This window comes from Phoxinus phoxinus, assembly GCF_949152265.1.
Source record: "Phoxinus phoxinus genome assembly, chromosome: 17".
Lineage (NCBI taxonomy): Eukaryota > Metazoa > Chordata > Actinopteri > Cypriniformes > Leuciscidae > Phoxinus > Phoxinus phoxinus.
In genome coordinates, this window is record NC_136892.1 from 24838049 (window position 1) to 24863331 (window position 25283).

Consider the following 25283-nt stretch of genomic DNA (forward strand, 5'->3'; position numbering starts at 1 on the left):
CAAGTATTTATCATATTGATTTATTGTTGTGATCTGTTTTAAGCAGATCTTTTTATGTGGTGTAAAGGAGTTTAATAAGGACATATTGATTTTTGATGGATCTTGTTTTCATAAATGTCAAAAGACTTAAAAACGAATCAATATGCTTTTATTGGTGTAACTAATAAACTAGAAATACAACTGAACCCATATTTATATGTAACCAAACACCGTGTACACAAATATAGTCAGGGATAATACAAACTGCTCAATTAGATTCAGTAATCAAAATAGATTCCCGTTTAGAAACACTAGTTAAAAGGACTATACAAACATATCTACAAGGAAAAAGTACAAGACGAAGACGAGAATATTCACATATTTAAAGCGCCCGTGTGACCTGAGAAAATAGTGATCCACAGCCTTTACTAAAGTACATTAACAAACAGCTTTGTACTGTTATTTTGAGTATGATCGTTCAGCACTTACACCTAAAGGAACTGAATTTTTCATTCAGAAATACACTATGTATTTATGTGTAAACAGTGGATCTTCGAGCACATGTTCTACGAGCACATTTTTGAAAAATTTAATTGGACATTTTAGAGCTCCATTAATCTTAAAGATGTTTACACTGGGAAAATGAGTGACATGGAAAGCCAACAAGGCAAAAATAGGTGACATCAACAGTGCATATCAAATGAGCAACTGTGCAATTACTTGGTACAGTAAATGTACTGATGGAATATGCTTTCTTTTTTAAACAATAAAGGCAAGAGGTGAAATTAAATCTAGCACACCTTCATTTCTCTAGTTTGGTTTGTTCCAGGTTTGTGCAACCTTTGCTATATACTTATTTTAAACTCATTTCCTGCTTTTCCAGCTATAAAAAAAGTAAGCTTATATTGTATTTTCCTGAAACCTTCAATCAAGGAATCAACGGGTTGGTCCATGTTGAATTTGGTCTTAAAAAAAAAAAAAAAGAGTTGACAAGTTGGTCCCTAATGAATTATAATACTTTTATCTATCTATAAAAAATAAAAAAAAGGTAAATTTCAGCCTCTAAATTGGACTCTTGCAATCGTTCAGTGTCACGGCTGCAGGCAGGGCGTCCAGAACTGGGTATTTGAGTGGACATTCAGTTGAGTGGTTTTGTCCTCAATTACCAGACATTCCCCTGTATGTTCTACTCTTGGGAGAACAGAGTGCCAGTCACGGTCCACTGCTGCAGACTTTTATGCAGTACAGTGCCTTAAATCCTTCAGTCCAGGGGTTTGTTAGGAGGGATTTGTGAAGATCACCCTGTGGTTAGGTGGTTGTCCGGTGGCTCTAGGGTCTCGGCGATGTCCTCCAGCTCATCCAGAAGCTCACAGAAGGAAGGTCTTCGGAATGCATCCATCTGAGAGAAAGAAAGAAACTGGTAAGGCTTTGGTGTTTCATAGAATCTGTTATATACACATCTTCAAAACAGTTAACCAGGTGATTTGGGCTGCCGTGTTGTGAATGCTGAAGGTGAAATCTCTCACTTGGCAGGTGTTATTGCTATTCACGCCATATCAAACACACCACTTCATACCTGGCAACAGCTGGCCGACAGCTGCAGAACCCGCTCTGGGCAACCGCGCACCAGCTCTCTGAACGATTCCACATCTAGCCCATAGTCCTGTGAACACAAGGATGTACATTTTGATGTGAAAAAAACATCTTTTCACTCGTTCCTTTGAAAGAACATGGAAATGCTCCATACTAAAGAGGTTGTGTTGTCAGATGAGTCTAAGACAAACCCTATCTTACCAGAAAATTGTAGCAACAAACTATTTCGCCAGAAGATTGTAAGAAACATTTCACAAACTATATTTCACCAGAAGATTGCAAGACAAACTTTACAACTATATTATATCAGAAGTTTGCAAGACAAACTTTACAACTATATTATATCAGAAGTTTGCAAGACAAACTTTACAAACCATGGTTTACCAGAAGCTTGTAAGAAACACTTTAAAAACTATATTTTACCAAAAGATTCCAAGACAAACTTTACAAAAACTATATTTTACCATAAAATGTTAACACTTTACAAATAAACTATATTGCACCAGAATATTGTAAGACACACAAAGTATAATTCACAAGAAAATTGTAAGACAAACCTTACAATCCAACTTCTGTATCTCAGTCATAAATTAAGGTCAAGGCAAACTTTATTAACAACCTTTATTTCACCAGAGAACTCGAACTATAAACATTGTGTAATGTTCATAGTGACCAATTTATAATTAGTGTCAGTGCAATTATGGCACATAATATATATGCTACCGGTCAAAGTTTGAAATAATTAAGATTTTTCAATGTTTTTGGAAGAAGTCTCTTATGCTCACCAAGGCTGCATTTATTTGATGAAAAATACAAAAACATATTTTTTTTAATTACTACAAATTCCAGTAGTGTATAACCATGTGTCTTTAGCCTCATACATAAATGAACAACTACAGTGGAAAAGTAGATTGACCAGAAAATCATTATCCTTGATGTGGTAGAAGAACGCAATGAATAAATCCATAATAAAGAATCTAAATGTCCGTGCGATGGTTCCCTTGACCAAGATCAGATCTATCCGTTCTCTCCCCTCCAGACAAAATCGGTTGTCCATCAGCATTAATGATGCGTAAATGACCACACTGCTGTACACCAGAGGGCAAATACTCTGTCTGAGCTTCCTTTTATCCCCAGTGCAGGATAGAGAACCATACTAATTCATGCAACATAACAAGCCTCTCTTAAGGGTTATATATGTAACCATCCCCGAGCTCATGCAAGTACTAAATTATGCATTCTGTGTAACGATTTAGTGTAAATGAAAAAACTCGTTTGCCTACATATGGACAAATCTTTTGAAATAAATATTCTAAAATAAATATATTTAAAAGGACATAAATTTGTGATCTGGAGAATTTAGATTTCATGCATCAAAAATATGATCCATGTCTTAGTAAATAAGCTTCATTTTAAAATATTTATAGTCATAAATTATTTGTATGTTATGAGGAATAGCTTGAATTTGTTAGTTTTTTTGTCCAGAAGCAACACTGTACGACAGTGGGATGGATATGAATGCAGTGGATATAGACGCAGCATATCTACTACATCATATATTTATTAATAATTTTTGCATCATTTATTATTAAAGTATTTACTTAACATTTTATATATTAAAAAATTAAGCTAGGAGCAGTGAAAGTTTGTTCCACTAATGTTTCATTTCATACAAATGGTTTAATAGTATTGTTCTTTGCTGTTTTTTTTTACTATTCTGACATCAATTAAAAAAAATACAAACATATACATACATGTATGTGTATATATATATATATATATATAATTTAAAAAAGCAATTTAAATTATTACCACCATATATATGCATTTTAAAACTCATACTGCTTTAAATACATGTGGAAAATGTATTTCTTTATTTTTTCCCATTATATTGCAATTAGACTTTCCAAATTTAAAAAAAAAAAAAATGTATCATTGATGGCCAAGAAAAGTGAACACGTTTTTTAAGCATTGCTTTCCTAATGTATGCGATAGAAGGTTGATGGCTTTGAGTATTTACCTGTGTCCTGGGAAGCACCTCTGGGTCAGCAGGGATTCTTGCTAAGATCTCACACAACATGATCCCGAAAGAAAAAACATCAACCTATGATTAAACAGGGAAAAACGTCCAGTCAGCAGAGGTTGAATTCAGTCTCTAATCACATCAGCACCAGCACTGCCTCTCTCTTTACCCCTGACAGTGAGGAAGAAACAGTTTACTGCATTATAAATGACTTCTAAATCTTTTCCTCAGTCCTGACCTGATTAAGTCTGGCATCAAATCAGAAGGTTCATTTTTAATTAAGATGCAACTGCAAAAGGTTATATGGATCAATGTGAAATCTGTCAGAAAATCAATACTAATTTAGTTTTCAGGGAAAAGACTATTCAACCATGAATGTCCTAATATCCTGCACTTTCATTTTCAAAGTCGTCATTTGTATTTGTTTCTCAGTACCTTGCGATCGTACGGCTCTCCTCTAAGCATTTCAGGGGCCATCCAGAAGGCCGAGCCCACTAGAGACAGCTTCCTGTCTGGTTCATTTGCGGGCAGTTCCCCCACCTCTCTGGCCAGCCCGAAGTCAGTGACCAAGGCCTCCCTGCCACGCGAGGTCACGCGGATCAGACAGTTCTGCATCAACAAAAACAACAGATTACACATGAAGTTTGTTGCATGAGTCACGGTTTGAGATATGTATCTTTCACTGCAGTGGGAGAAAAGAAAGTAGTAGGAAATTGGTAAAGCACAAAACAATAAGGAAGATTTCTCTCCATCTCAGATTACCAAAATGATATGCAGAATCAATTCAAGTCATCTTTATTTATATAGTGCTTTATACAACAGATTGTGTCAAATCAGCTTTTACAGTGATAACAGGAAAACGATTCAATGATGCACACAGAGTTCATTTCAGCTGTACAGCAGCTCTAAAAGAAACTAGTGTCATTGTTCAGCTAAAGTCAGTTCAGTTTCATTGAAAATATCAATTAAATGACTTAAATTCATCTATAAAGCAGCTCTGTAGAGTTGGCTGATGAGAGATACCTGTTGTTATTTTTCAAAACAGAACTACCAAGCACAGTTACAGAATTACACCACAGGATGGCAGCATTGCTCTTTAAAAGGAGAAGGATGAGCACTAAGAAATGTTGTATTACACTCTGCTTCTCTTTCACAAAATCTAGAGCCTGAAGAAAGATCCAGTCATTACCTGACTGATCTGTTGAAATCTGACCTGGTCGTCAAAGCTGTGGAACTTTATAGTAGCCATTTTCCTCCACTTGTAACTAAGTGAATTTCATTCAGTTCTTTCCATGAAACAATACGTCTAGTCAGATGCCATTTTTCCAGTAAATGAGCCAGCTAGTGAGTGAAATGCACAAATTGATAAATAATATGATGCTGAATAGTGAGAGAAAACACACATGAGAGAGGCATCCAGCAGGCTTTCATTACACAAGCATCATCTCCACACACACACACAAGAGACCAAACTCTTCTCTCTGACTTCACACGGTAGAGCTTCACATCAATAAGACATCAATGAGAATGTGCAATGCAGTTGTGAGTGTGGTATCTGAGTTCATGTGTGGCAGTAACAGTAGCCCTGTATTTTAAATACACCCACTGACAAAAAGCAGATATACAACTACACTTCACCTCCAGGCAGAAACTTGAACTTGTCGTGTTATGCAAGCAAGCCAGTAATGCTTCAACCCCACACTGATAATGGCATCTTTGCTTCAATTAATGCACTTAGATAACAGAAAAGTGAAAGAAACAACACTGTGGTGGGTGATTGCGTGGAATGGAGAGGTTGTGTGTGTCGGAGTGTGTTCATGGTTAAGAATAGGTTTAGGCAAAGGGTTAGGGGATAGAAAATATAATAATTAGTAAAATTATGTATAATAATGGTCAATAGAAACATCATGATAAAAGCATACACATAAATAATGTTGGGTATTGATTTGAAAAAAAAAAGTAAACTATAGTAATAATTTTTGCGCTATGGATTTAAATATCACAAATCATGTGAGTTGTTCAGGTGTGCTATTACTTCTCTAACTAATCAGATTCATGTTTTTTACCTGGCAGATGAGAAAAAGAAAAATCCATCGGGCCAGTAAACCTATGCCTCATCTAACAGGGAACATTCTCAAACACGTGGCTAACATTCTAGCAAGGTTCTCTCAAAGTTATGAACAAACATTCCTTTAGTAACGTTAATAGAATGTTCGTTCAAACTAGTCTTTAATAACATCAAAATGTTAGCACAAAAATGTTATTTATACATCTTTCATGCAATTTTTTTCTGAAACTTTATAGTAGGATGTTAGTCTAATGTTTTTTGTCTCAGATGGTTTAGAAGATTCAAACAATGTTCTCATCGTTTACAAAATGATCAAATTTAACATTCACTTAATGTTTTCGAACGTTTACTTAAACAAAAAAAAAGTATGTAAAACATTTAAAGGTGCAGTATGTTATTTCTCAAAGTCGTTGCTGAACATTGTTGATATTTGAAATCAACCTAAACAAACACACCCCTCTCTTCATTGCTCCGCCTCCAAAGCTCATCCTCCAATCCTAACCGCCCTGCGTCGGTCTCGAACCACGATAACTGGTGGGTGCACTAAAAAGGACGCTCGACCAACTTTCAAACAGCGTTTTTCAAATATCGCTAACCTCACCTTTAAAAAAATAGGATGTTTTAAACATTTAGAGAACATCCAGAAATAACGTTTTCATAACTTAATGGTAATGTTAACAAAAAGTACGTAGAACATTTTTGTTGGCTGGGACCCAAGCTACCATTCCGAACACCTTAGCAACTACATACAGAAGCATACACCATTCAAAACCCTTTATTATGCACATAGCAACATCCTAGCAACCCCACACATTGCAAGCACCACTTACATTCTAGTATGTGAAATGTATTTTTTTCAAATCCAATATTAAACTGTTTAAAAATAACAAGGCTAAGGCTATGTCTGTTTTTAGTATAATTGTGTGCGTGTGAGCAGGGTGAGAGGATAAAAGCTTGAAAGTGGACAACTTTACACCTAACCAATGACATGTCAGCATGTCATTTTATATAGAGAGTGAGAAGAAAGGAAAAGACTAAAGAAGTGAAAAGCAGTCGCAGGTCTGGTGTTTATGAAATGGTGAATGTTGGGTACAGCATTAGCATAATAAAGGTCTGACCTCCTCATCTCTGTTCAAACACACAGTCCTGTGCTCACTGCTCACTGCAGCCTGGCAACTGACACAGTTAAATCTGTCAAGACCATGACTGCTTTTCACAGCTTTAGAACTTTATAGGGGTGCAGAATCCCTTCCCAAAAAGTAACATTTTTGTATTTTTGTCTACTTCACTAACAATATTAGTAAAAAAGCAACACTTTTGTATTTTTGTCTACTTCACTAACAATATTAGTGACCCGTCATATACACTACAATTTAAATGTCTAAGAAATTAATACTTTTATTCGGCAAGAATGCATTAAAGGCAGGGTAGGCGATTTTCCCCCCAAATTTTTGTTGTTATGCTGGATGAAAGTTTCTTCACATCCTGATAGCAATCACTATGGCTACGTTCAGACTGTCAGTCCAAATCCGATTTTTGTGCATATATGATTGAAATCAGATCAGAATTAGCAAGTGTGAACTAGAAGAAAGAAAAAAAATCACATGAAATGCAATTTTTTCAAATCCATTTCGAGCAACATTCATATGTGGTTTGAAATCCTATTTAAATCGCATTTCTGGAAATCCGTTTCAGTCTGACCGCTCTGATCGGATTTCGCGTGGTTTGTGACTTTCACACACCACGTAAAACGTAAACGTCAGAGGTTGTTATTGGAAACATGCTGAAAGTTGCAGCAGAAACAAGGTTGTGTTGTTGCAAAGTGCCGGACAAGCAGAAGAAAATGTAACGGAGACATGTTTTGAAACCAGTGGAGACGACAGCACAGAATAAAGCCACTCATGCCAGCCTCCTACGGTTCTGCCGCTGCCTCAGAAGACGCAGTAGTCCAGCATGGCGGATACACGTTGTCATGAGGTAAATAATAAGACATCTGTATTGCAAACGCCTCCATGTTGCGGTTGTTGTTTTCGGCGTATGCCTGCCTACTAACACAACACCATTGCCATAGAAACCAATGCAGATATTCCAGAAAAATATAGAGAAGCGTGGACACACAAATCGGATCTGAACAGTTGCAATACACAGTGTGGACATCAATAATTTTTATCAATAATCAGATTGCAATAGGATACACAAATAATCGGATTTGGACTGACAGTGTGAACATAGCCTAAGTTAAGTGGCGTAAATGTATTTATATATGTATATATATTATCTGTGAAAGGTGTAGGACCACAATCAGTGCATTCGGTCCGATGTCCTATGCGATGTCCTACCTGCCAGTTAACATATGTAATTCCATACCTTCACGCAGACATCACACTTCATCAGTGCGTTTCGTGCTATGCAGAGTTAGACAGACGTCCGTCACAGAGCACTGCAAACGAAACAGCAGCTTTTACAGTTCCTCCTGAACCAAAACAACGAGCTTATGCTGCGCTCATGCCATAACTACTGTAATTTGGAAGAGATGGAAACCCATGACGTTATACTTGGAAGGATTCGCAACTCGAATTTATGCATTTCAATGCCAACACTATCAATGCCGAAATGAACTGCAGCAGTCAGGTGGTACAGGTCAGCGCTCTTTAAGTTGTTTATGTTCTTTTTCATTGTAATGTTATGTGCTGGGTAATGTGTAATGTTCTGAAGGATCATGTGACACTGAAGACTGGAGTAATGATGGTGAAAATTCAGCTGTCATCACAGGAATAAATAACATTTTAAAATATATAAAAAAAATTATCGTTATTTGAAATTATAATAATATTTCACAATATTTGTTTGTTACGGTTTTTAAAATTGTAATCAAATAAATGCAGCTTTAGTGATTATAAGAAACGTTTGAATCATCATGTTTCCTGATGTTTGTTTCCTTCACTGCACCTGTACGTGGTATTCTGTAAACATATTCAGAAGAAAAACAGAAAGTAGCATCACTCTCGTTTTCCCCCTGCACTAATCCTGTTCCTTTACAGCACACGTCTTCTTTAGGACACAATGTTCTTTACAAATTTTTTTTTTTTTAAATACCTTGGCCCATGGTGTGAGAATGGTCACATGTGTTTTGCTATCTACGTTCCATCACTCTGCTATTGTGTTCATGATGGACAAATGAAAACCACAACCGTAGAAAATGTCAGATATGACTTCACACACAACCAAAGCCTTTCACTCAAAATATTATCAATCTCAAACTATTAGTTTCAAACATTGAAAAACTACTTGTTACAAAATGCAATTCAATATTTTTATAGTTTCAAATGTGAATTTAAAAGTATCCTAAAGTGAATAGGAGTCAAAAATATTTTTTTGCAAATATACCACACTTAAAATGCATTAAATGAATTGCAAAATTTCGATAACATAATATTAACAAGCGGCATCAGCAAGCAAATAATACTAGACCTTTTCCTAGAACTAACTTCACTTTAGTTGGTTAAAAGGTAATTGTAAAAATAACAAAAAAGAGTGAGTTCAGAGAAAATGTCTAGCAATGGTTAGCAGATATCACTTTGAAATATTGTTTTTAATGCAATGCATTTCTATTTACAATAATTTTATTTTTAAAGAGTTTAAGTGTTACTAAAGCATCCAGACAACTTTTGGGTCACCGTGTAAGTATGCCAATCTTCACTTTGACTTTGAGTGAGATTGTGTGAGATAATATTATGGTTATCTCATAACTAATATCAGAAATTAAAGCAATAAAAAAAGTACCAAAGCAATAAAAAAGTATTTGCCACAGCCAGCTATGTTATAAGGGAAAGGAGGTAATGGACACAAGAAAAGTGTACTAACTACCAGTTAAACACTGGAATACGTGGTCTCGCTGAATCATTTTGTCCAAAACATGACTCGGGTCAAGTCAGGCAAGGTAATAGAACATTAGAGCAAAAAAACATTAGCGCATGTTTCATTTGAGTAACATCAGAAATAAATGTCTGTCATTATCTATAATTGCAAGGCGTGTTCTTGGCACACACCTTCAAATCAAGGTTGAACACTGCAAAGTGATGTTTCATAATATGTCTTTGCCATAAACTGCTAAACTTTGATCCCTAAAGGCTGCCAACACACCTTAGAGTTGAGGTCTCTGTGGTATATGTTCTTGTAGTGGAGATAGCTCATTCCTCGACTGATATCACAGCCCAGTTCGATCTTCTCCCTCCAGCAGAGGCTGACATCATCTCTGGCCAGAAGCTCCTCCAGACAGCCTCCGCTAACATACTAGGAGGAGGAGGAGGAGGGAAGCACGTGAGATTATAAAACGCTTCCAATCCTGACCTGATTTATTAAACGCAACTCGCTTTTAAAGCATGTTAAATCAGGAAAACTTTTGCTTTGTAGAAAATGATATACTCTTGTCTTGACACATTAGAAGAACATGATGGTGAGTCACTGGTTGTGTCGTAAGATTTGACGGGCAGCCCATTGAGAAAGCTTGTACTGGATACACTGAATACTAAATTGAGAATACTAAATCCTAAAAGTTGCCACCCACCTCGAGAATTGGGTACAGCTTGTTCTCTTTGACACAGATCCCCAGGTACCTACAACAAGAAAATTAGAATAATTGACTTAATCCATCTGAGAAATAAGGAATTACGCAAAGTTTTAGAACATTTATTAGCGATGACAAATTTTTATACATCTGTGTAAACCATTTTACATTGACTTGAGATCAACTCTAAAGCTCGTGAGTGAAGCATTGTAGAAGTGCAAATCAAGCTAGATTTTTACATTTTCAACCAAATATGAGTGCCTATCAAAAGCTTGCTGCCTTAATGCTAGGGTGTACTATAGATACTATAGTAGTTTTTAGTTGCTATTGGGTTGCTAGGGTGTTCTGGGTGGTTGCTAGGTTGTGGAAGAGGCCACCTCAAGTCTCTAGAATACTATGGCCTGAATACAAAAGGTTAAATGTTTACTCTTACCCTAAGTATGAGCAAATAGAAATGTTAAAATCAGTCATTATTTTCATGTTATGAATGATAACTAATAAATGTCTGATAATACTATTTTGCTGAAATAAATTAAAAAATAAAACAAAAATAGCAAGTCAATCGTTTCATTCTACGAAAGAATTTATGCATCACAGCATTGTACAGCATGAGAAATTTATATTCATATGGAAATTTGCTAAAGATGATATTTAACAGTGTTATTAAGATTTGAAGACTAACTAAGATTTGAAGTTAATATATTTAAAATATTCAAATTTAACATGCACATTACAGATAGTTCACCCTAAAATGAAAATTCTGTCATCATTTAGTTGTTCCAAACCTGTATAAATTTCTTTCAATTTATGAAGATATTTTGAAGAATGTAATTCGGTAACCAAACACTTGATGGGCCCCGTTGACTTCCATAGTATTTTTTCTTCATCTCCATACTATGGAAGTCAATGGGATCCATCAACTGTTTGTTTACCCATATTCTTCAAAACATCTTCTTCATTGTTCAGCAGAAGAAAGAAATTCACACAGGTTTGGAACAACTTGACGGTGAGTAAGTGATGAAATAAATGTTTTTAATGAACTATCCCTTTAAATATCCAATAATGACTGACACCAATGAATTCAAAATCTCTAATACTTGCCAAAAACTGATATGGAGTACATATATAATGCATCCTTACAAGTATTACTAATGCTTGTTTTAGCAAACATTACTAAAGCTCAGTAACTAAAACAAGGGCTGTGTTGTAGGCATTACAGTCTCAAAGGCTGATGCTTTTAATATCAGATTATCATCTAAATTGCAGCCAATCACTGGTTACTTTTGTTAAAAGTCAGGACATTTGAACCCAGTCAGGTTATATTATTTAGAGTCAGAGTTGTTTTCTTCCCATGTTCTGAGTGGGCGTTCTGAGCATCGGGCCGGCGTGGGATTGATGGAAGTGATTAATCGTGTGCGCAGGGGCGGCTCACCTCACTATGTTCGGGTGGGAGAGTTTCTGAAGAAGACTGATCTCCCTTACGATGCTGTTCTGATCCACGTCGGTCTTATAGATCTTCACCACCATTACTTTTTTTGTAGTGTTGTGCATCACCTGAGCGGTAGAGAAAAACAGCATATTCACTAGACTGTGTTTACAGAATCTCAGTGGGAAAAAAACTAATTCACAACCAAAAGGAGACATCCCTCTTATTTCCCCCTGGGGTAATCCTCTTTCCTTTACAGCGCACGTTTCCTTTAGTACACAATGTTCTTTACATAGAATATAAATTCATGATTTCTTGGCCCGTGGTGTGAGAATGGTCATAGTCGAGGCATGTGCCACGGTTTTTCATGCTCTGTGTGCACTGATATTAAACACGGTATCTACGTTCAATCACTGTGCTATTGTAAAGCTCTGATGTGAGCTTAGTCCTCCCCAAAGTCTTTCTTTCACTCAAGACATCAAGCACAAAGGGTTTCACACATTGGAAATCCCCTTCTGGCATTTTTGTGAGGTCTACTTGTAACAAAATGCCCTTTATTTTCTTTCATGTGGTAAAAGTAACGCAGCAGTGAGAATATTTTGCAAAACAAGAAAATAAAAGTGAGCATATACTGTAAAAAAAAAAAAAAAGGTTAACAAAATGTGATTCCTCAGTTGTTTTTCTAAATCACCTAGTTATTTTCTTGTTTTGGAAGGCTTTCAAGACCATTTAAGCTTTGGGTGGTGACAGTTACAGTATATGACGTTAACCACTATTTCTTTGTTGGGTTAAAAACCGTCTGCAGGATGTAGCTTGCTTTCGGGAGACTAGACACGTCATGTCTGTACAGTTCTGTTGTAAGGACTAATAGGGCCGTGACTTCCAGACAAAACGAATAGTAGATTATTTGGCAACAGAATTTGGTATGGAACAAAACCTTTGATCTTGAAAGGCAGCAAGTGGTGGAACAAAAACATTTATCTCAAACGCCGAACGCCTGAGATCTCGTTGCGCCTCATTTTCACAGCTTTGATTAAATCAGTGCACTTTCGCTAAAGGGCAGATTATCTAATCAGATTCTGTGCTGTTCAATATCAGCGACACAGCAGCTGCGTCCATTTTTACATGCTGCTTTTAGGACATTCTAGCAATTTTAGTGCACTTTTTGCAAACTTTCCATCTCCAAACAGTCATTTGTTTTTGCTCCTCCAGTATTGACAGGAAACCCTTACCTTGTAGACCTTAGAGAAGAAGCCGGTTCCGATAAGCTCTGCGCTGAAGTCCTCCCAGAATTCCAGCTTGCGGACGGTGGTGCGGAGTGGGTGCCAGCAGTCGGTCTGGCAGTAGGTGTCTGTGGACTCGCTGAGCAGCGTGGGACTGACCGGTTCCGGAGTCTCATCTACCTCACACATCTTAGAGATCTCATCTGCAACAAAAAAAAGCAGAAGCAACAGAGATAAAGCTTAGTTTTAGACTGCAGAAGTGGATGTAGAGCAATCAAAGCGACCAAGATTTATTTGTAGCTGATGATTTTTTTGTAATGCACCAACAATTCATCATAAACAGCGCCTTAATCATATGACGTAAGACCAATGTTGCAGTAAAGCCAGCATTGTTTGAGATCAATCCTAATGCCCAACACTGCATCTATACAGAGGATTATCCACAGATACATGAAAAAAAAAAATGTACAGAACAGACAATGAAAAAGTTTACTTTATCCTTTGGTACTTTGGTTTGGTACTTTATTGCACCCGTTTAAATCACAACTCATTTATATTTCAGGATATATTTCAATTATATTTCCAGCTGCAACCTCTAATAATAATTCTGTTCTGTATAAAATACTTTCAAGATATGTCCATAGTTGCAAAGCCTCTACAAAAAGGCATGAAAAGAGGAGGCGTGTTCCGGTTCCTGGTACTATTTTGCAGTTTGAGAAAACAATTCCGCCACAGACCAGGAAAAACAGTCAGTGGCTCATTATTCAGAAGCTATTTTAAGGGCGCATGATTGCTTGGCCATAATGTAGCGCATACAGTTTGCTTCTCTCATCTACACAGACGCAGCAGTTCATATTTTTGCAAACCATACATAATTACAGGGGAAAATATTACCACACGAGGGAGATCATTGTGGTGTCCATGAAGATGTGAAAAAATAGGCAAAAATCTATACACATTTACCCAAATTATTCTAATTGTCGTGATGACGGATCAAACCTGTTTGATCAATAGTGGCAGGACACATGGGTATATGAGGACATCTGACAAAGTGGGTTGTCCGTCAAGAACCAGGAAACAAAATTCTGAAGACTGCAAAATCACCTTTACCATCATGTAAGTTGCGTGCGCTTGGCAAATCCGCCGTTATAATAGCAATCCGCCATGGAACAAGCGTGACTGCTCTTAAAGGGAATGTGAGATGACGCTCTGATTGGTTTATTGCACAATACGCCCAAACCAGAGCCGTTGAAAAACATTTAACGGCTCTGGCCCAGACCACACCTATGAAAAATGTAGCTAGTCATTTCCCGAGATCCGCCCACAAAGTTACTTGCGTATCGCGTTTGATACTTATGTTTCAGATCGCTAAAATAGGGCCCTTAAAGGAATAGTTCAGCCAAAATGTAAAATTCTGTCATCATTTATACCCTCAAGTTGTTCCAAACCTGTATGAATTCCTTACTTCTTCTGAACACAAAAGAATATAGTTTGTAGAATATGAGTAAGCAAACAATTGATGGACCCCACTGACTTCCATAATATGAAGAAGAAGAAAAAATACTATGGAAGTCAATGGTTAGCCTACTGTCAACTGGTACTTCAATATACTGTATCTTTTGTGTTCAGCAGAAGAAAGAAATTCATACAGGTTTGGAACAATTTGAGGGTATAAATGATTTTTCATTTGAGGGTGAACTATCAAGTCAAGTAAAGTCACTTATTTATATAGCGATTTTTACATTACAGATTGTTTCAAAGCAGCTTTACGGTGATAACAGGAAAATAATGCAACAAAGTTTGTTTCGGGTGTACAGCCGATCTAGAAGAAAATTGTGTCATAGTCCAGCTTAAGTAAGTTCAGTGATGGTTAATTTTTGTTTTAATTTTAGAGTAGCTCTGGAGAAAAGAGTGATATCATTGTCCAGCTCAGTTCAGTATTTTTTATATAGGTCTAAAATTACTTTGCAAATGATTTTCAATTAAAATAATTTTTTCAAAAACATTTCCATAGAAATGTGTATATATCGTGATATAGGCCTACAGTATATTGATATCAACCAAAAATGTAAGAATATCATAATATAAAGTTTTGTTTATATCGTTCACCTCTACTATAGTCATAATTTGTACAAGGTAACAGGATGATACAGCTCAATGAGTTTGCGATGACATCACATTTCTGAAACATACTCAAGAAAATACCCTTGAGCACACCTGCAGAATTTACTTTGTTGCCAGAGTTATCCTATTTCAAATTTACCCAACTCGAAAAGAACCTCTTGTTGGTCACTCTGGATGTTGGCAAGACGTCTTTCTATTTCAGTTGGCAGTTTTTGGTGTTCTATAGTATCATAGGTCATGTGACCTATCAGCATCAGTTGCGTCACTTCAATGCCATTCATAAATCCTCTCCCGCGGCCATATGGGATAGCAAAGTGTCCATTTTATGCACACTTCAGAATCTCGCCGGAAGTAGCAAGTCATTCGGATACTTTTTGCCAACTCTTTTATGAGTTCTGTAAATTCAGACATACTTCTTTTGTCACATACTGTTTTTCGCCATCTATATAGTATAGGAAAGAATGCGATTTTGGGTGCAGCCTGTGACTTTAAAGATGGTTTGGCTTAATTTAGGCAAAGAAGATGACATAACCATCCTCTAAGAGATTATTAATGACCTCACTGAATGAACTCACAACATGATGTCAAAATGTAGACTCTGGTCTAAATAAAAAGGGGCCAGCCAAAGTTTATATTTATTTATGTCTCTCCTGATGCTTGGCGTAGATGATGCCATACACTGTGCAAGCCTTTATGTGCTACAGTAGCACACACTTGTAGCTGACCATGAGATCTATACAGACCCCGGCTTGCAAATAAAAAGTCTACGTGTACATACATGCTTAGTGCGGATAATCTAGACATCTTATTGAGTTGCGTATTAGCGTGTCAGCTGGAGATTACATCATTGCTCGACTGAAAGCGCGTCATTTTTGGTGCCCAGAGCAACGGGTGTCCTAACTGCCCAATAACATGTTTACTGGCTTCCACACGTAACATCCTACAGGGTTTCTCAGTGATGAACCTGCCACAACCTCAATCCATCAGCTGCCACCGACACACCAGCCAATGACCCCAGGCTACTGACACCAACACACTCCCTCACACTGTATTAGATATGTGTTGGCTTAGATTTTCAAAGCTCTGTATCGGTTGCAATAATCCCAAAGGCAATGATGCATTGCTACTGCACTGGAAAGATCTGTAAAGTAGAGTTCATAACATCAGTGTTACTCAGCATAAACAGCGATTAGATAACTAGCTGGCCACACTTATATGGAGAAAAGGCTATAGTCATTAGAGAGTCTAAGGGATTTGCAGTGTTGCTCTGAAGTTTGTCTACAAGACACATCATTTACTAGTCCATCAACATGTTTTGGTCAAGTTTTTTTTTTGTATTGCAGCTGCCTATTCAAATAGTTTTGACCTTGTTTTTGTGCTTGTCGTTGAGTTTTACAAATTACAATCTACTACCCACAAAGCATCAGAATTACTTTGTCATTTGTATATTCATTGTGCAGGTCTAAAATAAACTGTATTTTTGAGTAACATGGAAATGCCATGGTATATGAATATGGTAATCATTCAATATATGTATGTATTTACAAAAATTAATTACTTTATTTAATCTTATATGTAATATTTATACATTTAAATATTAAACAAAGAAGAAGATGCTCAAATATTAGATAGTTTTGATTTATTTACAACTTTTTACCACACCTGCCAATGCCGGTGACTTTTAAGAAAATGTACCGGCCATGAAAATGTTTTTGCAAAAACAGGCAGTATTGACACCCAAATTTTAGACCAGTGCAAATTCACAATTGTCAGGTACAGAAATTTAAGTAAGCAAATTAAAAAGTGTAAAATAACACTGCATTAATTAACCCTTATTAAAGTTACAATAGTTATTCAGTCAAGAGCAGAGAGTGATTTTTTTCTTTTTTTCTTTTGTTTGATTAACATTAAAAACACAGACAGCGGCAGGAATATATATATATATATATACTTCCCAGATACTTGGTCACTATATATGTGACCCTAGACCACAAAACCAGTCACATGGGTCAATTTTATGAAATTGAGATTTATACATCACATGAAAGCTGAATAAATAAGCTTTCCATTGATGTATGGTTTGTTAGGATAGGACAATATTTGGCCCGAAAAAACACTATTTGAAAATCTGAGGGTGCAAATCTAAACGTTGAGAAAATCGCCTTTAAAAGTTGTCCATTTATGCTCGCGATTGTGCTGCATTCACTCACAAAAATAAATATTTTATATAGGCTATTTACAGTAGGAAATGTACAAAATATCTTCATGGAACATGATCTTTACTTAATATCCTAATGATTTTTGGCATAAAAGAAAAATTTATAATTTTGACCCATTCAATGTATTGTTGGTTATTGCCACAAATATACCCGTGCGACTTATGACTGGTTTTGTGATCCAGGGTCACATATTTCCCATAATTACATTTGTGTTTTTTTTATAGCTTTGATGACTTTATTATTATTCTAAATTTGCAAAATAGTAACAATAAGGAATCAGCCACAACTTTCTTATACCTGCATTACAGTACCAGCACAATACTGTATGTAAGGATGATTTGTGGAAAAAACATGGTGTATGTTGAGTGCACTTATGCTAACAAAAGGTGTTGATTGAAACGTTTCTTTTTCACGCTTGACTGATATTAAATGCTTCCGCATTGCATTGGTCTGTGGTTTCATGTGTGAACAAACAAAAGCATTTTTCCAAAAACGTCCCAGAATACTTTATGATGGCATATGTACGTAAGATGTAATAAGATCCATCGGGGTCTAAAACTTGGTATTTCTGTTATCATCTAAAGGGATCATTACCAGAATTATATAAAGCAAACGGCACTCAAAGATTGACAGGTCATCTAACCATCAAAGCTGACATAACAAGAGATAAGATAAGAAACTCACAAATCCTGTATGATAAGAGAGAGAGAGAGAGAGAGAGATTGCTGCCAATACATAACTGGCTGATATTTGATATCTTGTACAATCACGCACAAACCCATTGCACAAGCATGCACTGAGTCTTAAAGCCATCCTCGTTATGAGTGACACTTGAAACCTGCTTCGCCAGATGTACCTTGCCTCTCTCACATGCACATGACAATGGTGAACGTAGGATCGAGTGACGTGGTCTTTGAGGGGGTTCAGCAACCCAGGGAGTCTTTTTCAGTGTGTGTGGGTATGTTAATGTAAATGAGACATGGAAAGAACAAACAAGTGTAGAATGGATTCAGATGTGGTGTGACGCAAAGCGCTTGCTTGATCTGTACCTTGGAAAGAGAGGAAGAAATTAGAAACAGGGCTCCTACTGAAATGGTGAACAACACCTCTTTATCCACTTTAAAAAAAAAAAAGTCCAATTCTGAAGTAAAGCAAAGCCATTTTTGGGGGGGATTGAAAAAAAAAGTGGTTTACAGTGATTTAGTCTACAGCAAAATGAGACACTGTGTGTCTATTCAACAAGTGTTTTTTCCTGAGACCAGCATATTTTTAAAAAAACATTGGGAGCGCCACATATTCAAAATGCCAGCAACATTGGTGTTTTTTACTTGTTGCCGAAATTTGAACATTTTAAAACTTTGAGTGAAACACGCTCATTTCTGTCACTTTTTACTCAGCCGCCCAATCACAGTAGAGGAGAGGCGGGACTAATACCACATCGACCAACCATCACGTCCTTGGTGTACAACGACAACTTTCTACGTGGTTCAGCCATCTCCTCATCGAAACCAGGGCCAGAGCAAGTACTTCACATTGTCTTGACCACCAGTTTCACAAAATACACGTTTGAGCCGTTTTAACTGAAAGCAACTTGCACTGATATATATTCAAATATGTCAGAGCCATTGTTTTGTCTCAAAATGCACACCAGTAACGTTTATTTCTAAGGCATGTTTATAAAAGCCACTTTAATGTCCTAATTGATCTAAGGCCTAATACTGGCTTAATCTAAGCCCTGTCTGTGAAACCAGGCCTTATATTCAGAAACAAACTGTGAAATCAGATCAAAACATTTTCAACTTTTTACTCTCGGCAACACATAACAACAACAAAAGCACGGCACTCCGCATGAAATAGATGCTCGGTGCCTCATCAGGCTCCTGGCGTTTTAAATACACATCGCTCCCTTTGAAAACAATTGAAAATATATGCTATATGAAACACTTTGGTGGGCACACACAACTTATAAGGCATTAAGGGCCTAGTTTCACTGTGATAATCAAAACTCTTCAAAGTCCAACAAAAAAACATGGGCTTTTGCTTTTAAATCAACTGAAGGGTTAAAACAGGTCATTACCATAGTAAATAATTCAGTGTAAGGCGAGAACTCTCGTGTGTGTCTCTTTGGACGCTCTCCTTTAGAGATCTATTAAGTTTCCTCCCCGGGTCAGATCCCCCTCTGCTTTCTATGACGTGAGCTCGAGAGTGTGTGAACGAGACAGAAAGAGCGAGGAAAAAAAACCTGAAAGAGGCGATGAAGATTACAGTTTGGCTAGATTCATCCCAAAGCTTCATATTATGTTAGAATATTCAGTGCAATGTCATCTCACAGCTGGTCACTGAAAACACAAGCTGTGAAAATCTGTGTCTTTTCAGATCGGTAACCATCTCTAAGCGCTTTCATTTGGCCGATAATAACCCTGAAGTCACGCGTGGGTTAAGCAGGTCTCAGGTAATGCAGACGACACATGCATAATTTACACATACAGGACGGGTGTGATGAGTATTCAAATGCATTCTGGACAGAGACGCTCCTATAAATGCAGGTCAAATATCAGTACAGCTAATGGACATCAAAACAAACTGCAAAGTATTTATATGTATATGAATCATAATAATCCAGTTTGATTCATTTTGTTCCATAACAAAAATTACATGCTTTTTTATTTTTTTCTAGACTGTTTAAAGGGGTCCAATCATACATGTACATGTATGTGGTAAATAAGTTTTCCATGACCATTTTCTAGCCTCTGATTATTAGAATGCTTTCTTTTCTGCTGCTGTGCCTTTATGGACGTCTATATGTAAATTAGTAATTTGCATGTGAAATGATTTTATTCAAATGATTTATATAGTTGGCACTGCTTCATGCATTGCCATAACATACTCCCTTGCAAGGCCCTGCATTACATTCTGACAGGTTCACACAACAATCCACACTGAAATGTTACGCAACTGTTAAAGTTGGACTTGGACATGAACAGGAACATTGTTGAAAATACATTTTCTCCCCTCACATTACGCAGAGCTGTTGTGCAGTCTAACTGAGGAATAGCGAAAGACTTGGCAGAGTATCTTAGTTATTGTTAGTTATATACAGACTGTAGTTATAGTTACTTCTTCTTTTGGTATTTGGGATCAATTGTTTCAATCCCACTTTTGACTTTTCCCTTATTACTTCACCATGACTGGCCGAGCCAAACCGAAAACCGAAAAGGTCTTGTTGAAGTGGCTTGGAAATGTTAGAAAACAGCACAGCCAGAGTGAAAGATAGTACAAAAAAAGAAAACGTTCTTAAAAATCATTTGTCTGTCACTCGAAGTGTGTGTATCAATTAATGTCAAAACTACATGAGTAGACAACAAACAGACATCTTCAGGGTGTAATGACAGGTTATCGGTTTCATTAAAAGTAAACAGAGTAAAAGAGTCACCCTGCGGGACATGGATAGCTGAGCTCAGGCAAACACTATACGGTGAAGTCAGAGAGGTCAGGCACTACTGACTCATGTACTCACAGTGATATAAGGCCGTGTACACTGTAACCTTTGGGGTCAGTGAGATTTGTTTTAAAGAAATTAAAAATACTTCAGGATGCAATAAATTGATTCAAAGTGACAGTAAAAACTTTTACATTAAATAAATGCAGTTCTTTGAACTTCATAATCATCAAAGAATCCAGAAAAAAACATTGGATCATGTGACACTGAAGACTAGAGTAATTGCAGCTTCAAAATTCAGCTTTACCATCAGAGGCATAAATAAGTCTGTTTAACTTATTTTTATAAATATTTGTGGCTATTTTGGATTTTTCTGGTATTTGTGTTTTTAATTTTTTTTATTAGATGATTGGGCTAATGAGTCGAATAATTAGATCAGTTGTGACGGATCACGTTTATATAAATTGCATCTTGCTGAGTTGCTGTGTACTTCTTGTTTGCCTGAGGAAGACCTTCGGGTCGAACATTGTATTCTCTTATATGATTTATAAGCTGTTTTCCTGTTGGGGATAAAAAAAATGTTCCCACTAGGACAAGGATTATGGATATTGGAATATTTGTGGGGACATTTCGTCCCCATAACGTAGGGTTTACCTGAACCACACACACACACAGAGGGTGCGGTTCATAACAAGACACCATCCTGTGAAATTCCACACTTTGTGAAGATTTCTGAAGCACCTGACATGAGAAAAAAAGCAAATATGCGGGTCTTACCAGACTATCAAGAGGACGGACACACCAAATAAAGCCTTGAAGAAAGTCCGTAGAGATATATAAACCAAATTCAAAAAAGGCCAAATCACAGTGTGGCCTAAATAACTGATACGACTAGAAAAGCTTAGGCTGTCCAGCAAAGTCACCGACGCATATGAAAATGAGACTCTTCCGTCGTACAAGGGTTTTAAGACACTTGATCTCCATTTGCACGTGTACGAATGGATCTACCAGCTACAAACAACTCTTTAACACTTACCGGCTCCAACCGGTAATATACAAAACGTGAGGGAAACGGTAATCTGATTTTCCACAAAGGATATTTATTCTAATTACATCAAGAAAAAGAGATTATAGCCGAAGCCTGAGATCATTAGCAAGCTAACTCAGTCATAATGAATCAAAGCCCTTGTTCTCTTCGTTTAGCCTGGTCAACAGTGATTCCAACAACTTTCATGTTGAACTAACTGATGGACATGCTGTCCAAATAATTCATGACTGGCTTTATTCCCCTCTTGGGTGACATCACAGAACTGTCAAAAAGGTCATTGACCTCAGGTACGAGATGTATCTACAGTTTGACAAAACCTATAAGCAATAATATAAAATTTAAACAAAGTAACTGATCTTGTGACCCTGAAGACTGGACATTAAACTGTCCTTTTAAAATGTAACAATATTCACAATGTTACTTTTTTTGTAGTTTAAATAAATGCATACTTAGTGAGCAGCATTAGAGACTTCTTTCAAAAAACATAAAAAATGTAATATCAGGGGAATGTTCGGTAGATCGACCCAGAGTATAAATAGACATGACTTGAATTTTGTTTAAAGGTATAGGGACATTCAGTGCTTGTTCGACAGCTTCAAGTTTCACAGAAACTCATTTCGATGTGTCTCTCAGTTTGTAAAAAATGCACTGAATGACAGAAATGACAGAAATGCCCTCACACTATGGGGAAATAATTTATTGTTTTGCTTCCTGTAAAGCAACTGATGGCAGACCAAATCAAAACCAGTCATTTTTTCAACTGATTTTAGTGTAAACCTCATAAAAGGTTTTGTTTTGATCCTGCAGTGTTTCAGTTTGTGCTAAACTGACAGTGCTGGTAGACACTCTGCGGTCTCTGTTACCTCGGCAGATATAAATATCTGATTTATCACCTACAGTACATTTCCATTCGAACTCTCTAACCTCTCAACAAACCTTCACACCTACACAATGTGTCAGATGTCACACAATATAATATAAATCCTCTTGATAGATATATTAGCAATACATTAGGGAGAAAGAGTATTTTTAGTCAATAATTTTTAAAGTCACACGCACATGATTTGAACAGCCAGTGACATAAAACACATCATCTATCAGCATGTGACAGTATTTGTATTCATCAGCATTTATAATTGATTATTTGCCAACTGCAGTAAATTTCAGACGTCATCTGGTTACAGACGGGTAGAACAACACGTCATTTTCCGCTGCAATACAATCCAATCTTCTGACCTAACTTGCAACTAATTTTAACCAAGGCTATTAGAAGGTTCACATGCATCTCAGTCCAAACTAAATATCGGAGACATCGACATATAGCCTGCACATAAAGTTAGCTAAAATATGTTCTGCATGGCCCTTTCTTACAAAAAAGAGAACAAGTAAAACTGTTAATACTTACTCCATCGGTTCAATAAGCTGTTCATATGCATCATGAGGAGATGGTGATGGTCAGCTTCCTGTGACTGCTTCTAGGAGAGACAACACAAGTATGAGCAAGAGCAAATGAAACCTAAACATGCATTACAGTCTCATAGAATACAACACTATGTAAGATGAAGTGTTGATTGACTAGGCAGTGTATATTTCTTCTCTCCACTTGTTTTTTGTTTTTTTGCAAAGCTAGATGTTGTCTACGCTTATATAAGATGAAGTAACAGTGTTAGATAACTGTTCTTAAATAAACTTCCTAGATAAAAGATCATTTGATTGTACATTTTGGACACTGATTTGTTCCAGACCATCTTTTGAGCAAAAAGTTTTAAATTGAAACCCTTAAAATTAAAATAATATATTTTATTAAATAATACTATATTTTATATAATATTATTTCTATATTTGTAATAGGCTATATTTTAATTATATATGTATTATGCTTCTCATAACTAAATGGAATAACAGTGCAATCGTGTAGCCTATACAAAAATTACACCGTGCATGAGATAATAATTAATATTAAAATGTTCTACATGAAAATATCGGAATGGTTACTAATATTTAGTAAACAAACAAACAAACAAATAAACAAACAAACGCATAGTTATCTAAATATGAACTAAAACGGTATCCTGCAATATAATTTCTATTTGAATTAACGTTACAAGAAAGGAAAATACCCACTTACAAAAACACCTGCCTCTCTCAAAAATCTTTCTGGCACCTTCCAGCGAAAACGTTCCTTAGATGTTGATGGTACATCAAAGCGTGAATCCACTGTGTTTTGTTATGAAGACTTCCTCCTCCAGACCAGGCGCGCAGCTCAGTGCGCATTCACGCGAATCCGCGCGCTTTGCTGTTCACAAGCACAGAACGCGCGCACAGCTCAAGTTAATAAACGTTTGATCAGTTGCCATAGGAACCTGCGAGATGAAGCCTTCATGCTGATCAGAGGCTCCACTTATCCACGCATACCCCCCTCCAGACTGCAAATCTGTGGCGCTTTCAACACACGCGATAGGTTTTTTATTTTAGAATATTTTTAAATGTGTGTTTTTTTTTACTTTCTACATATTCTACTGAGTAGGCTACTGATTTTTTTTTTTTGTGCAGAATGAACAATCTTTCACGAGACCACTTTCCCTCTGACGCCCTCTAGTGATGTATAAATGGAATTTTAAGGAATATTTCTCTAAAGGTAACGTTACAGATTTTTATATAGCCTACAGTGCTGGTCAAAATAATTTGCCCCCTTGGTAATAAATATGATCAAAGATGGCTGTAAAAAATAAATTTGCATTGTTTATCCTTTTGATATATATTTTTTTAAATGCAAAAATCTAACCTTTTACGTAAAATAATTTAAAGTGGGGGGAATATCACATTATGAAATAAAACATTTTCTCCAAAACACATTGGGAACAATCATTTGCCCCCTTTTATTAAATACTTTTTGAAACCTCCTTTTTCCAATAACAGCTCTGAGTCTTCTCCTATAATGCCTGATGAGTTTGGAGAACACCTGACAAGAGATCAGCAGATCTAGCAGAGGTTATCATGTTTAGATTTTTTATCTGTGGGTATTAGATACCAAACATGTTTTGTTGTTGTTTCATCTGTGCACAGAACGTTTGAAAAGTAACTGACACTAGAACTTCAAACGGTACGGGTTCTATGGTCAGATGAAAAAAAAATAAATTTTTTTAACAGCAAACACTTGAGATGGATTAAAAAGTACCCCATGTGTAAAATTAAATACTCTGCCGTATCTTTCATGCTGTGGGCCTAATTTTCTGCCAGAGGTCCTGTACATCTTGTTCAGATACATGGCATGGCATCATGGATTCAATATGCCAACAGATTAAAAAAAAATCAATAACAACCTCTGCTAGAAATCTTATAACGGGCCATGTTTGGATCCTCCAACAGGACAGTCATCCAAAAACAAACATCAAAATCAACACAAAAATGGGCCACTGAGCACAAAACCAACCATCTGCAATGGCCATCCCAGTCCCCAGACCTGAACCCTATAGAAAATGAGTGGGTTGAACTGAAGAAAAGAAGCGCCAACATGGATCTGGGAATGTAAAGGATCTGGAGAGATTCTGTGTGGAGAAATGGTCTCTGATCT

The 25283-nt window shown here is 36.6% G+C and overlaps 1 protein-coding gene across 3 annotated transcripts; it reads right to left on the reverse strand.

Moving 5' to 3' along the window:
* On the reverse strand, window positions 1-24128 carry LOC306984434 (dual specificity testis-specific protein kinase 2). 3 transcript variants are annotated; one of them, XM_079585793.1, is made up of 10 exons: window positions 23838-24017; window positions 23115-23184; window positions 12889-13082; window positions 11663-11784; window positions 10231-10279; window positions 9807-9956; window positions 4031-4204; window positions 3593-3676; window positions 1556-1642; window positions 1-1378 (listed from the first exon to the last, which is right to left on the reverse strand). In XM_079585793.1, the coding sequence occupies exons 2-10, from the start codon at window positions 23146-23148 to the stop codon at window positions 1277-1279; spliced, it is 996 nt and encodes a 331-aa protein (XP_079441919.1). In that variant the 5' UTR covers window positions 23149-23184; window positions 23838-24017; the 3' UTR covers window positions 1-1276. The 3 variants fall into 3 exon arrangements, with proteins under 3 accessions (XP_079441919.1, XP_079441920.1, XP_079441921.1); XM_079585794.1 differs by having other exon boundaries at window positions 66-1378; window positions 23115-23181; window positions 23838-24128; XM_079585795.1 differs by having other exon boundaries at window positions 128-1378; window positions 23834-24017.
* Window positions 24129-25283: the final 1155 nt, after the last annotated feature.

What these genes read in the sequence shown, in the direction of transcription:
- LOC306984434 (XM_079585793.1), bottom strand. Translation starts at nt 23,148, where the DNA reads ATGATGCATATGAACAGCTTATTGAACCGATGGA. An exon ending in CAGCTTATTGAACCGATGGA is followed by an intron (nt 13,083 to 23,114) that starts GTAAGTATTAAC and finishes TTTTTGTTGCAG; the next exon opens with ATGAGATCTCTAAGATGTGT. An exon ending in ACAGAGACCTCAACTCTAAG is followed by an intron (nt 4,205 to 9,806) that starts GTGTGTTGGCAG and finishes TTGTTGATGCAG; the next exon opens with AACTGTCTGATCCGCGTGAC.